Genomic DNA, 15,880 nt, shown 5'->3' on the forward strand with positions numbered 1-15,880 from the left:
CAGTGGCCTGTAAAACTCCATGGCCATCGTGGCCGCCGTGAAGTTCCTACCCTGATTGTGATGCTCTGTGTCTCTCCAGATTTGGCAAATTAGTGGTAATATGCTTGTTAATTTCAAGTATTTTCGGTAAAAACAGTTTAGCGTACATATCGTACACCCGTACGACCCACAGTTTGAGAAACGCTGGCGTAATCCCAGAGATTGCTAAATCAACGAGACGGACGGAAACTCCGCCACACCGACGAGCACCTTTCTGAGGAGACTAAAGAAGGTCCATCTGTCTCCTCAGATCCTGGTGAACTTCTACCGCTTCACCATCGAGAGCATTCTCACCAACTGTGTCACAGTTTGGTATGGCAACTGCTCTGCCCATGACCGGAAAGCACTGCAGAGGGTGGTGAAAACTGCCCAACGCATCACCGGTTCCTCACTCCCCTCCATCGAGGCCATCCAGAGCAAACAATGCTTGCGTAAGGCGCGTAGCATCATCAAAGACTGTTCTCACCCCAACCACAGACTGTTCACCCCACTCCCCTCCGGGAGGCGTTACCGGTCTCTCCGCACCCGAACCAGCAGGTTCAGAGGAAGCTTCTTTCCTGCGGCTGTCACCCTACTAAACTAGCTCTGCATCCCGGTGACATCCAACGAATTAAGCCCCCATCACCCCCCGCCCCCGCCTGATGCCTCCTTGCCTGTGCCTGTTGAGGTGTCCACGACTATGGCAGCCTTGACAGGGACAACAAGGAGGCGGACATCCCCCAGCACCCCCCCCCCCCCCCCGACACAACTGCACTACCCTATCCCATCCATAGTGTCTATTTACAAATGTACATATTGTAATTACACTTATACATAGCCATATTATACTGCTCTACATCCTGCACATATACTTATTCTTAATACTATTATAATGTTACTGTCTCTGCACTACAATGGTGCACTACCACTGCACATAGCTGTACATACTGTAGATATCTGTTTATATGGTTCATTCTAAATATCCATATTTATTCAGTTTTTCTGTAATATATTCTGTTAATACACTGCATTTATCTATATTGTTTTTACTACTACTATAATGGTACTGCCACTCAGTGCTCGAATTACGTGGGAGCCAGAGGGAGTCGAGCTCCCATAGAGTGAGGACTGGCTGTCATGAAAGCAACAAAGTCAAAAATCTGAGGGGGTCTCTCATATCTGAAGGTGTCTGGCATTGTAATTTAATCTTAAACAACCACTGTGCGATCCATCCCTGTGCGATCTCTTACCATTAACTCATTGAGTGCCAAAAACGTAATATTAAGTTTTTCCTTCCCATGTGTTGAGTGCCAAAAACGTAATATTACGTTTTTAGCTTTTATTTAATTACGAAACTAGACACTCTAACACACCTTATATGTGATTTTGGGAACTCTGTGATGAATGGAAATTAAATATATGACGATCGAAAACTCATGAAAATGCACAATCTGGACATTTTATCTGGACATTTTATCTCGGTTGCCGCTTTGGGTCGAATCAGTGACACATGCACGTCAGCTCAAAACCAGGCCATTTTCGTGGGTCTATCACTAGGTGGCAGTCTCGCTAGGTCTTGCTAGGTCACTTCCCAGAAAGTTTACAGGCAACACTTCATATTTCATGAAAGACGTTATATCTCCATTTCTAGAAAAAAAACAGCGATTTTGATGAAAACTAGCCACTGTTTAGCTTGGTATTTCTCAGGAACAGAGGTGTGTAGAAATACACGGTTTGCACCCACTGAGAGCTTAAAGTCTCACCTTTTAAACGAGCAATTGTATGTGTTCATAGCTATAACACAGAATATGCTGTGGCTGTACACAAATCATCAATGGTCTAGATTGCTGGCACTCTAGGACAAAGCTTCCGAAAACAGCTTAGCATTCAATAGCAATCTGTCCTTCCCTTTAACAGCAAGCAGTTACTCAGACCATACCTTAGCGAACCTGAGGACGTTGTATGTGAAACGTATTATTCGCTCTGAATAAAATAAGTAAAGTCAATAGTGTGCGTTAGAATGTTATTATTGCTATTTAAGTTTTTGTTACCAAATGTTGGGTGCTTGGCGCAAAAAGGCGGTTCTTATGTTTCTTTATCAGTCATGGGTGTGTTTTGGGCATAAAATCCTTTAAACCAATTAAATTACATCTGTCATTCCCTTTAACAGCAAGCAGTGCAACTTCAAACAGCGTATCGGTATTTTGATAGTCAGCGGCACATTTGAATGAATCTGCTTGCACGCGAGAGTATAGCCTACACGCATCTGCACTCGTCTATTATTTGAACTCATTGGCAAAGTGAAACTAACTTCACTGTGGTGTCATAGTCAACGACAAAACAGCTATACACAGTTAATTACTTTCACTATTGACTGACAATGGGTTACCATCGAAAACATAGCCTGACAAAAGCAACACTTACCCCAATAATGTTCAAATGATAGAATAAAAAACGTAAGGACATTTATCCTGCAGAGAAGTTGCTGCTTACATCTCGTGACAGTGTGTCTTTAGCTGTGCTTAATATGCGCCTTTCACTAGACCAGGTATTTCTTGGTCAGTGGCGTAATGCTTTTTAGATAGTGTAAGATAGCGATTTTTAGATAAGGCGCCAGACCACACCTTAGGTCATTAATTGTCACACCCCTGAGCGCATTGTTCAATAAAAGACATGCGCATGGCGAAAAATTCGAGTGTAAGATAAGAATGCGCTTTGCGTTGTGATAACAATATGCTTTGTGCAGAGTTTTAGATCGGCAAGATCGCCCAAAATGCTTGTTCCTGTAAACAAAGATTGAATGCTAATCGGTTTATTTAGCATTCACGTAAACAGTTCGGTTGAAATCTTTAATCAGATTCATTTCAGTCTGAATGAAAAAAAAAAACACGTCCATTTTACCTGATATGGAACAGTGTGCCTTCCACAGCACACCTCTCCCACCTCCCCCAAACATTCTAAATCAATTGTAGGCTATGCACCATATTGCTATGTAGCATAGTAATGTTAAACACCATTAGAATGCTTCGGAATCCATGATAATCTGTTTCATGTACAATCTGTTTAGTGCTTTACATTGTCAGATTAATCTTACTATGTCTCAATTAAATTTAGTCAAATAAGCCCTCCTCCCCCGTCCTCTGCCTTTGGTGCTTCCCTACTTTCTACAGGGTTCGTATGGGTGCCTGAAATCCTTGAAAATGCTTGATTTTTAATGTTGTGTTTTCAAGGTTTGAAAAGTGCTTGCATTTCAAATAAAGTGCTTGAAAATGCTTGAAATGTAACTGTATTTATTTTTATACAAATAGCTATTTGATGGAATAGTTAGCTTATTAGATGCAGAAAATCGGAGAGTTTGAAATAAAAACTGCTCCGCCGTGGTCCTCGCTTGCATCTCTACATGTGTGACTGATCTGCCAGTATGTTTTCATGCGTGACCCCGTCCCCCTGCACACAGTTGGAGATGACTGCACCAACATGCAGTGAGTGAGGTTGCTGTTTTTATGAGCGTTTTTTAGAAAACAGCTATTTCGATGCGCTGAACAAAAATCATATAGGGTCATACAGATTGCTAGCTAGGTCGCTATGAAAGCTAACATGTTGAATAGGCTATAGCTCCAGTCATTGGACGACAAGGAGAAAGTTAGGTTGAAGTTTATTGAAAGTTAGGTTGAAACTTTATGGTATGTGAAATTTTAATTTATTAACTAAAAACCTAGCTGACGAGACAATTATCCTTACATCAATGCATCGTCACGCGACACGTAGTTGTAGATACCGCTAGATAGGCTTTCAAAATGAAAGTAGCCTAGAGTTGATTCTCGCGGAGTAGGCCTATGTCCTGACTAACAAACGCAACACAGTGTCTCACACAGCTCACATAAACTTCAGTACCACAACCCACAAATCCATTATCCAAAATAATCATCTGACCTGAACAAAGGCTGACTTCAAGGCCTACTCAAAAATGTTAGGCTGGAATTCAGTGGAATTGCAGCAAGCTAACCTGCACTGAAAATTAAGCTATAGGCCTATTAATGTTATATCATAGTCTGGACCAGTAGTAGGCCATAGTAGCTGAGATGGTAGATAATAGTAGATATAGATTATATGGATATTATCTAAGCATGATATTGATTATTGTTATTTATAATTGATCAGTTATTTAGACAGGAGGACAGGAGAAGGGAAACCAGGCAGAAAGGTGAAAAATGAGAAGAAAGTTATAAATATCCTCAACACCAATTGGAGAAAAGGCTCTATACAGTGCATCTAAAAAAGTAGAATATTGTGGAAAAGTGTGTTGGTGTAACTTACAAACAAAACATGTTATACACTGTTTCTACATCATATGGCAAAATGATCATGATAGTCTTTATATTACATCCCTCTATGGTTAAGTCTTTCATAGGCCTATATAGGCTACTTTGCTCTTCTATAAATGTACTATGCCTAATAGGCTGTATTTCTAAGTGTGATTTATGCTATAATGTATGAAATATTATGTCAATTTATGAATTCGTTTCTGCAGTATTCACCAAGTCATCATTTAAGGGGTTATTTTGCACATTTCTCTTCCTTGGGGGCATGCCCCCGGATCCCCCTAGCATTCTGCGGGTGGCACCATTTCTATCAACACCCCTGACCTTGGTATTTGAATCCTAGCTATGGCCTTGGTCATGTGTCAGACTTCAGCTCAGTTTTGTGGTTTACAGTGGGTCCCTGTTAAGTTTGGACGGGTTCCTTCAGGAATCACGATCCCCATTTTCTCGGCAGAAATGGCACAAACTGCAGTTGACACAAACAACCACAAGGTGTCACTTGGGTGCCACTACTATTTTTGATGTGACTGACTTACTGCTTCCATGACGCAGCGGGGGCACGGGAACTTAAATTGATCACGGTAGTTTAAGCTTACACTTGACAAAACATTCTAATATGAAAATGTAGATGCAATTGTTGTAAAATGGTGCAGCTCCTTTAAGAAAGCACCGTGTGCAGGGATGGAGAGAGAGAAAGCGAGAGGGGATATGTGTGTTAGAACTTAGCGTGTGGAAAAAGTACGTGCTGTTGAGACTGGAGCAAGTCATATTCAAAATAATGCAAAAAAAAGCAATTATCCTCATTCATTGCAACCAAAGCATGCCTGCTTGCCGTAGTTCAAACGAAAAATATATCAAAGCACCTTTTGCGTTTGAATGTAGCACGAAAAAATGTTTAAACAGCTGGACAAATGATTTAGCTAATTGATTATATAACCTGTACACCAGCAATTGTTGAACATTTACCTGTACAAGTACATTGACAGTAGCCCAGCCTAAACAGCATGTTGTAGGCCTACTGTAGAAATTTCACTTAAATTGCAACCGCAACATGCCTGCTTGCCAACGTTCAAACGACAACGAAAAAGATAATAAAACAACAAGAGAGTTGAGTCTGAATGACACTGAGTTTTTAGACACTGAGTTTTTGTAGTTAAGAAATATTTTCGTATAAAAAAATGGTCATTCTTCAATCTCCTTCACTGACGCCTATGGAAAAGGCTTAACGTCCCAAAACAACGATCAATGATCATCAATCTCTCTCTCATATTGCTCCTCATAACCATCTATAAAAAAGTTTTTTTTCTTTTCTTTTTGAGCACATCCGAATCCCAGGACATAACGCACTGGACCTTATAATAGGCTCGAGATATAATTCCAAAGGGGGCAGATAGGGGCCACTGCACTTAAAACTTAAAAAGATGAAGCTTTCCGAACTTTGAAATTGCGATCAGTGACTGGCATCGGGTGAACGAAGCTTTTCGAAGTTGAACAGGCTATTAAAAACTATTTGCGCACCTCCATGTCACAGGAGAGACTAGGCTCTCCCTTCTATGAAAAAGACGTTAGGCTACCTGCAAACTGGCCTATGATTTCATTGCTGAGTTTGCGGCAAAGCAAGAAAATGTTTTTTTTTCCTGAGTCAGGATATGGCGAGTCAGTGTCATTTATTTGTCCAATGTTAGCCTAGATACAGACCAGTACATCTTATCAATAGTTTGAATGTCGTGTGTGTTTCTGCTCATTGACAAATACCGTTCAGCACAATGATTCATGCCCAATTAATTCCCCCTGTTAAAGTGTTCGCCTTTGTTAAGCGTTCATCTTCCGATAGTTCGTCAAAGTGACGCTTCACTCTCCGTGCTCTAACATTTTCAAATGTACTCTGAACCCCCATTTATTTGCGAGTGTCTGCGCTGTAGCCTTGGCCTGGTCAAAGGCACGCAGGTAGTCAGAAAGGACCGGTATAGAATTTTCCAGCAATTGCATTGCGGGGGTAGCGACGGAGGTCACAGGCCCTGGTGCGACTGCACTTGCTGCACCTACTATATTTACGCCACTGCGTGGAGCGCTAATGTGTCTACTGTAAATCATTCATGTGTGAAAGTCATTAGGCTGGAAGCGCTAATGTGTCTAAGCTCATTAGTCTACTTTCAATAGGCCTACTGTACAGCCTGAGAGGGGGAACATAGCCTACTGTAGAGTAAACAATCAGTTTACTTAGTTACATTTGTTTAGTTAAATCCAGTTTTCTACTCTATCTCCATGATATGCTTAGCCTATAGAAAGACGAAGTCGGGAAAGTGCTTCAGAGAAAACGTATTTATTGAAATAATGAACAGTCTACATTCAACATTCTAAAGCACGTTGAATCCCTGGGAAGATCTGCGTGTTGTGCGGAGGAATTAGTTGATCTTATGCAGTCCTTCAGTTCACTCCTCCCCATAGCAGGGAACTTTCGTTGTAGTGTTGAGACCACAAAGTGTTTCACATTCTGCGGCAGTGCTCGCTTGCCCTTCGCTCCATCCCAGTTGGTGGTTTTGCTCCAGGCTTTATAGTGTTCCTCTGTGACGATGGACCTGAAGAGCAGACATCCGTATCTGCCCACTGGCACTTGGCCGTAGCTCTGTTGGTGATTCTTACTCTAGCGTGGTCTTCGGGACCAACATCACGCAAGGTCACGTCTGCGTGTTGACTAGGAACTTGGATGCTGTCGTTGAGTGTGATGGAGAGGGCCAATGGAGACATCTGCAAGGAGGACGTTTCTGGAGCTGGTGTCGAGGTGCACCTGGGGATTGGTCTCTCAGGCGTCGAATAACTTCTCTGCTCACGTAGCGTCGCCTGAAGTTCTCTGATTCCAGCTCTCATCTCCTGTAAAATGTCTCTGTGGCTTTCCAAGTGGCTGGTCTCTCGGAGTTGTTAAAGCTCTCGTTTGAGGTTGTTGACCTCCGCTTTCAACCGATCATTCTCGGCTACTCGAGCTTTCTCCCCTCCCCCACCCCCTTCTTTCACAAGCAGTGCAGCTTTCTGAAGCGGTGCCTTTTGAAGCTAATGTAACAAATACCACCAATATTGTTGTGTGGCAATAAAAGTATCCAGGGTTTGCGCAAGTAGCCTAAATATATAAATAAATTAAGGACATACAATCCTTAACGTGAAAAAGCTTAACGTAGCTTAATGTCCCAAAACAACAAGTCGTTTTATGCGCTCATTATAAAGAAAGTTTAACGTGTCCCAAAACAGCTGTCAATTAATCACCAAACGTCAAGAGGGTTGAGTCTGAATGACACCGAGTTTTAGACACTGAGTTTTTGAAGTTAAGAAATATTTTCGTAATAAAAATGGTCATTTAACCAATAAAGGCTGAAAACATGTACAGTAAAACTGTAGGCTATACAGTACATGCAACCCAGCAGAAGACTATTATAGGCTATTGGCAAATCATTGAGCATCATTCACACATTGTAGCCTATTCTGCACAGTTTCTACATGTGGAGCGCTAATGTGTCTAGGCATACTGTAAATCATTCAAAATGTGTGAAAGTCATTAGGCTGGAAGAGTGTCTACTGCCAGTGACTAATGCGAGAAGCGGGTTCTGTGTTGTAGGCTATGCATTTTTCCGACACTTGGCTGCAAGCTCCCCTCCCCCACCCCCTTCTTTCACAAGCAGTGCAGCTTTCTGAAGCGGTGCCTTTTCAAGCTAATGTAACAAATACCACCAATATTGTTGTGTGGCAATAAAAGTCTATCCAGGGTTTGCGCAAGTAGCCTAGCCTAAATAGGCCTATATAAATAAATTAAGGACATACAATCCTTAAAGCTTAACGTAGCCTAGATTAATGTACCAAAACAAGTCTTTTTATGCGCTCATTATACATGGATTTCTATGAAACGTCACGAAAACATACATGCGCAACCAAGAGGCAGAAAGCACCATAGAACAGCATAGAGCAATGCAAAAGAGCAAAAGAATAAAATGAGTTTTTGTGCTGACAACTGCACCAATTCGAAATCACGATGGTTAGAGAATGTTAAATATGTTCAATATCCCTAACGGAATGCATGTCTTCGCCAAAAATGACAAAATACGATGTTATGTTAATAATGCAAATGAACGGCACACTTTGAAATATAGTCGGAAATGAGATGTTATTATCATTGAGACAACAGGGGTATACAATACAATCCGATTGTAGCTTACAGCAGCCGACTATTTAGGTTAAGTTTATAACGTTGTGGACGGCCACCAAGCGTCTTCTGCCCCACGGCTGCGGCACAGTCTTGAGTGACCGGATTCGTTTTCCTTTGTCATATGAATGCTGTCATTTTGTTAACATTACTGTTAAGGAGATGCTGTAGGCAAAGGCTATATTTCAACCTCGTTAGTGTCAGAACTATTCACAAGGTTTCTGGGCAGCATTTTTATGTTCTGTTAGCAAGCGAACTTCTCATGACTACCGACAAAGTAGCCTACTGCCAGCTGACGAAGCTCTCATTTAAAAACATTACTGAGAGACAGACACTGTACAATCAAGAAATCTTGCCACTGAATCCAAAACTATGTTTAACATTATGTACAATGCTTAGGCTACAGTGGACTAGCATGTTGCAGGGGCTGCTAAAAACACAGAGAAACGCACTGAAAACTCGGCCAATCACAGCCCTTGCTGTCGAATGTGCCGTCTGGTTCGACCGTGAAACGCTACAGCAGACTATGCTGCCCCCAAGCGGCTGCAGTTGTACTTACATTTCACCATTCACCATGATCGTGTCAATTTTTAAGTGTCAATTTTTAACAGGGACCTACTGTAATGCTAGCCATTTAATTATAGGCCCTACACTGCAAAAAATTAATTCTAACCAAGTGTTATTGATCTTTATATTAAGATTAAAAAATCTATTTGGTATTGTTTTTAGTATGAAAAGACTTACCTAGCGCACTCTCAAAAGATCATTTTGACTTAATTTAAGAAGACTTTATGGGCTGTATTTTGGGCACCAGCGCATGGCGTAAAACTCGCTTTTCACCCGCGGAAAGTTAAATTTGCTATTTTGCACGTTTATTTTTTAAACATTGTGCCCAGGGGTGTGGCAATTAACAACCTAGGGAGGGGCCTGGCGCGTTGTCTAAAAATCGCTATCATACACCGCCTAAACCTGGTCAGAAGTCAATGGCGAGTTGTTCTTATGCTATTTTAAGAGCGCAAGTCAACAGTCATATTGGCAGGTGCACGCACCATCCTTCTATCATTCATGAACGCACACCAGCACACGTCCATGCAAAGCATTACAAATTGCACGATTACAATGGGAAACATAATTAGAATAAAGATATTACGAAATACTGTACATCTCATGATGAGTAGTTATTCACCATCATTTGCAAATTGGTAATGACGGTTAAAAGTGATTAGGGGAGAGGCGAGAGACACGTATGGAGCACAGCTGAAGACGCACTGTCACGATATATAATCAACTCCTCTGCAGGATAAATGTTGTTTTATTCAGTCATTTGAGCAATATTAGGGTAAGTGTTGCTTTTTCCAGCCTATGTTTTCGGTGGTAACCCATTGTCAGTCAATAGTGAAAGTAACTGCATAACTGTCTTGTCGTTGAATGACACCTTGGTGAAGTTAGTTTCACTTTGCCAATGAGTTTAAATAATAGATGAGTGGAAATGCGTGAAGGCTATGCTAGGTTTTAGTAAAACATGGTTTAAGAATGACTATTCCATATGGTCTCGCAAGCAGCCTCCTTCAAATGCGCCATTGAATGCCAAAATACCGATGCATTTATTTGACATATCATGCTTTGCGCCGTTAAAGGGAATGACAGATGTCATTCTCATTGGTTTAAAATGATGTTACGCCTCAAACACACCCATATGACTGATTAAAAAACCTAGGAACACCTTGTTGCGCCATGCGCTCCACGTTTGATAACGAAACCCCTCACAATGTGAAATGGACATCCTACTAAATTTGAATAGACTTTTGACGAGTGACGATGCACTTTAGAATGTCATGATAGGGCCCTAACTTATTCAACTCACTGGCAGACAAATTTGCTTGTTTTTAGGACAAATTTGCTTAACGCACTGGCAGACAAATTTGCTTGTTTTCAAGATGAGATGTTTTAAAATAAGTAATTTTTTCAAAATTAAGTAAAATGATTTCACAAGAAAGCGTAAGTCTTTTTATACTGAAAACAATACCAACTAGTTTTTTTTATCTTGATATAAGATTAATAACACTCTAGTTAGATTTTGTTAGATAAGCAGTTTTTGCAGTGTAAGTGGAAAGAGCATTAAAACACCATGCATATGTGCATATCGTGCCGTTTGCCAAGAAGTTAAATTTATCCAATTATATGACAACTCAGTCACCTTGAACGTCACCCAACGTCACATCTCCGCATTGCTAGCCTACTGGTTTGTAGCTCATGATAACAGATGTAGGCCTGTCAACAAAGAGACATAATCAGTCTTGACTGTCATGAAAGAGCGAGCCTTAACATTAGTTTGAGTTCACAGAAACACAATTTTGTTTGTTAAAACCATCTCTTAATGTGATAAAAAAAATATATATATATTTTGCGTTAGTGTATTCTTTTAATATGTAATTTGCCACCGCTGTAATGTGCTGGAAAAGCTTGAAAATTTACCTTGAAAGTGCTTGAATTTGATCTTGGAATAGGTGTACGAATCCTGTTTCTAGCTGCAGTGTATATCCCTTAGCAATAAGTAGATGCAGCATATTGAGTCTTGAAATATTCACAGGAATCCCTAGAAATTGAATATTCATGTTGTTTTATCCAATATTAGTTGTGCAGATGTATAGTCCCATCTTACAGTACACACATCCATTAAACCAACAAAGAAAATGCAAAAATATAGACTTTTGTGTAATTATTCTATATCAGTGTGTTGTCAATCTATATCAGAACCCCTGACATACAATCCAAATAGTCTACAAGAAACTGCAGAGTGTAACCTTTCATTTGAGACCAGGCGGGTTATGCTTCTACACCAAGAGGTTGCCACACAGTAAGCCTTTTATTGTCAGTATGCATTTTGGGTGACCAAAAGTCCTATGGGGAGTTTCCATAGGGCATTTTACAAAAAGCATAAGCATACTCTGGCAAATAATGGTCTAAAGAACTCATATTTCATTCTATATTTATATACTGTTGCACAAAGCTTCACAAGACCTGGTTCTAGGGCTTAGTTGTGTTGTATTTCTAAGTCATATCAAGTGACCTAGAGGGCTGAAATATGGTCAGTTCAGAGATTGTTATCCGGCAGAAAGAAGCCTCTGTATCCGGCAGCCTCTGTAACTCTGTGCCAGTCTTCTCACAATTATTCTTTTTCCTAGCAAACTACAGGGTCTTAGCTTTTTAAAGAGGTCAAGCATTTGAAGGTAGGCCAAAATAGTTGGGAACAGTGTCCTCTGAACTAGGCACAGTGCAATGTCGGGGGGGAAAACTAAAAATGGCCCAATCAGATCACGCGGCTACTGTCATTTGTTAATCCACTTCAGTTGTCCATACGTCTTTTCACCAGGTTGCCCTAAACCAGAAGTGGCTGCAACATTGAGAATATATGCCTTATCATCAATTTATCAATTTAGTGGCCCATAGGATTTACAGCAGTCTCTGATGAAATTGCACAAATTGTAGAAGAAATTGCACAGATGTTGAAAAAAATGTATGTTTTTTTTTTATCAACAGTTGGTGCGAGATCTTGGCATCCTTGAGTTGGTGTTAAACACCCCCAGTCACCACCGAGTTCATCATGGTATGTCCAGAATATGCATCATATTGCACAAGTTACACATGCCAAACACAATACAGAAAATTGTGTTCAAATCAAATTAATGCTAACTTAATGTCTTTGAGGTATAGTAAGAGGATTAATTGTAGTTCTAAATGTTTTATTCTTAATGTTTAAATCAAGTTACATTTTCACATTTACATTTTATTCATTTAGCAAATGAGGAGTGATATTCAAACAATAATGCAGAGAAAACAATTAATACTACTACTACCAGAGGATGAGAGTTTTAAGTACTGGTCAAAGTGTAGTCAAAGGGGAAAGTGGTAGAAGAAGAAGCAGGTAGAGGAGGGAAGAAAGGGAATGGGAGGGAAGAAAGGGAAGTGCATGTTAAGTGTGTTGGGTTGTTAGTAGTATTAGGAGAGGTGGTATTCTTGGAAGAGTTGGGTAAAGCTTCTTTAAGATTTTTCACAGATTGTTAATTATTATGGTAATGATGATATTCACATGTCCACAATGCATATCTGGCATAGAGCCACCATCTGGCAACAGATAGAATGACTATTACACTGGTGGCACATGATCAACTCTGACGCACTTCTCCTACTGTAGGTGATTTATCAGAATCATGTCAAAACTAGAGGACATGATGTCAAGATGTTATTAGCCCCAACACTGAGATGACGCAACATTAGTGGGAAGACGTCTTTTTGCCACATCGTGTGTCTAAAAACGAGCTGAAAATTTGCCGGCCTGCAGATCTGTTCACATTTTGGGTTGGATCATGTGAACAGTGGCATATAGAAATGTTCAAATGGGTGGGCACAGAAAAACAAAATGGGTGGGCAAAGCCAATTTGATTGAACATAAGAGAGGCCTAGATTAGATACACTATATATTAATCATAGGCATGTTATATTTATGACAAATTTTTTTTTAACCCATTTGATCACGCTGAAACATTTTCAACCGGAGCAAAACAATGCATGAATGTAGCTTGGGCGCTTCACATTAAACACAATTGAGACAATAGATTGACCATATTGGACAACTGCAAAGCCTTATCATAGGCATGTTACGTTCATGGCATGAAAAGTGGAGCTTATTGAACGAATTTCATCATAGTTGCGCATTTCAGTTATCTGAAAGAGATGTGTGTAAATCATTTAGAAGGGTGAATACACATGAGGCTCCAGGACCTGACAACATCCCAGGTTGTGTTCTCAAGGCTTGCGCATCTGAACTGGCTGGGGTATTTATGGACATCTTTAATCTGTCCCTGCATCAGTCTGTTATCCCCACGTGTTTCAAGAGGTCCACCATCATTCCCGTCCCTAAGAAATCAACAGTGAGCTGTCTTAATGATTACTGACCTATTGCTCTCACCTCTGTTCTTATCAAGTGTTTTGAGCGGTTAGTTAAAGATCATATTACATCCTCCCTGTCTTCTACATTAGATCCACTCCAGTTTGCCTATAGGCCAAACAGGTCCACAGACGATGTGATAGCATTTGCTTTGAACACTGCTCTTTCTCACCTGGATAAGAAAAACACCTTTGTACAGATGCTCTTCATCGACTACAGCTCCGCTTTTAACCCCATACTTCCATCGAGGCTGATCATGAAATTGAGAGACCTGAACATCAGTTCCTCTCTGTGCAGTTGGATCTTTGACTTCCTGAATGACAGGACACAGGCTGGGTAACATCATCTCCTCCACTCTAACACATATACTTCTATGGACAGTAACCTGGAGTTTACCGAATTGCTTGAATGACTTGCAAACAGCTCTGAGCAAAGAGGAGGCCACAGCCTCATTAAGAGGCAAAGTTAGTCTGTGAAAACAAAATGTACAGTTAAGAACGGTATCTATTAACATAGCCTATCTATTTCCTTATAGCCTACAGCAGAATGAAAGCATAGTCTATTCTTTAAATCTTTTCTCCGGTTTGTAGCGCCTACGTGTCTCCAAGTGAACCCTGGTAGGCTACGGCTGGCTACCGCGGCTCTGATTTCCCGACAGCTGATGTCCATTCTCCTGGCGAGACAAGTAACCACTCGTCTGGCACTAGATGATCCAACGCTTACCATTCCTCCAAGCAAAGGGAAGTGCTCGTTTAAAGGTCCCCTCTTCTAGAAGGAATGAGTGCCGACGATCGCGGGCGCGTTGTTTATGAACTACATTCACATCCACATACAGTGGGTCCCAGTTAAAAATTGACACTTCATTCACGGTCATGGTGAATGGTGAAATGTAAGTACAACTGCAGCCGCTTGGGGGCAGCATAGTCCGCTGACGGCGCATTCGACAGCAAGGGCTGTGATTGGCCGAGTTTTCAGTGCGTTTCTCTGTGTTTTTAGCAGCCCCTGCAACATGCTAGTCCACTGTAGCCAAAGCCTTGTACATAATGTTAAACATAGTTTTGGATTCAGTGGCAAGATTTCTTGATTGTACAGTGTCTGTCTCTCAGTAATGTTTTAAAATGAGAGCTTCGTCAGCTGGCAGTAGGCTACTTTGTCGGTAGTCATGAGAAGTTCGCTTGCTAACAGAACATAAATATGCTGCCCAGAAACCTTGTGAATAGTTCAGATTTTTTTTTACTACACTAACGAGGTTGAAATATAGACAGCATCTCCTTAACAGTAATGTTAACAAAATGACAGCATTCATATGACAAAGAAAAACGAATTCGGTCACTCAAGCAACCAGTGTAGGCTACAGTCCTACCCAATAGGCCTACTCGAAGCAGATAGCGTTGTCTGACGGTCGAGTGGGTTAATGCACGTATTTCCAGAACAGGTCTGCAACTTTCAGGCAGTTCTGAGTTTGAATCTAGGCAGGAGCAGAGCCATATAAAGGCCTAGGCCTATTGTTATCATTTTTTGCAAGGTGTTGCTCCTGGCAATACTTGTTTATAAGACGTTTGGTGATTAATTGATAGCTGTTTTTGGGACATGTTAAACGTTTATAATGAGCGCATCCGGGGAGTAAAACGACTGTTACGCGCTGTTACAACTGTAGGCTACAATGATTGCAATACAAAAATATGCGCGTGTTAGTTTAGTTAGTTTTGTGATGTTTTGCACTTTTGCCTCATGTGTTTTCAGGTTTGAGGGCTTTTTTGGCAAGATTGACCTTGGTTAGACTCTGCATATGTTATTTCTCCGTATGGAAAATAAAGTCAATTTTCGACACACGTCTGTTATTAGTTCAATAACAAGTGTTGCTTGTTAAAACATGTGACTAGTGAAACTCAAATGATTTTAGAAATATTTAGCCAAAGCCAAAAAGTGTTAGAGAAGGAGAGACGCCGGTGCAGCTCAGATGTCTTCTTAATTTTCTTTATTCTTTAGTAAAAGGTGCAGAACATTATTAAACTTTGACTAACGTTTCGATGTTCGTTAGTCAAAAACATCGACACATCGAAATGTTAGTCAAAGTTTAATAATGTTTTTTTCATTTTTTTCATTTTTTCTGGGATAATCTTGCCATCCACCAGAACAATGAGGATGAGACATGGCTAGACCTTCTAGCAGGACAATGATCCAAAGCATTCAGCAAAGGAAACTCTCAATTGATTTCAGAGAAAGGAAATTCAGGCCCTGACTTAAATCCAGTGGAACAGTTTTGGAAGTTACCTAAAGATCAGGATTTACAAGAGAGACCCCTGGAATCTTCAATATTAAAAGACTATCTGTTTAAAAGAATGGGCCAAAATCACACCTGAATACTGCGACTGATTAGTTTCGTCATAGAGGATATGCCTT

General features: G+C 40.6%; 1 protein-coding gene across 1 annotated transcript in view; it reads left to right on the forward strand.

The window, feature by feature from the left end:
- agmo (alkylglycerol monooxygenase) overlaps window positions 1-15,880 on the forward strand; it is a gene marked incomplete at its 5' end in the record, with an annotated part of 124,832 nt that overhangs the window by 76,652 nt on the left and 32,300 nt on the right. The window contains one exon of the mRNA XM_076262447.1: window positions 12,070-12,136. Within this exon, the coding sequence (XP_076118562.1) occupies window positions 12,070-12,136 (67 nt within the window). The remainder of the gene's footprint in view (window positions 1-12,069; window positions 12,137-15,880) is intronic.

This window comes from Alosa pseudoharengus, unplaced genomic scaffold (assembly GCF_046254945.1).
Source record: "Alosa pseudoharengus isolate Yale_2024_CS ecotype anadromous, Long Island Sound unplaced genomic scaffold, YU_APseudo_1.1 YU_APseudo_1.1_scf_29, whole genome shotgun sequence".
NCBI classification, from domain to species: domain Eukaryota; kingdom Metazoa; phylum Chordata; class Actinopteri; order Clupeiformes; family Clupeidae; genus Alosa; species Alosa pseudoharengus.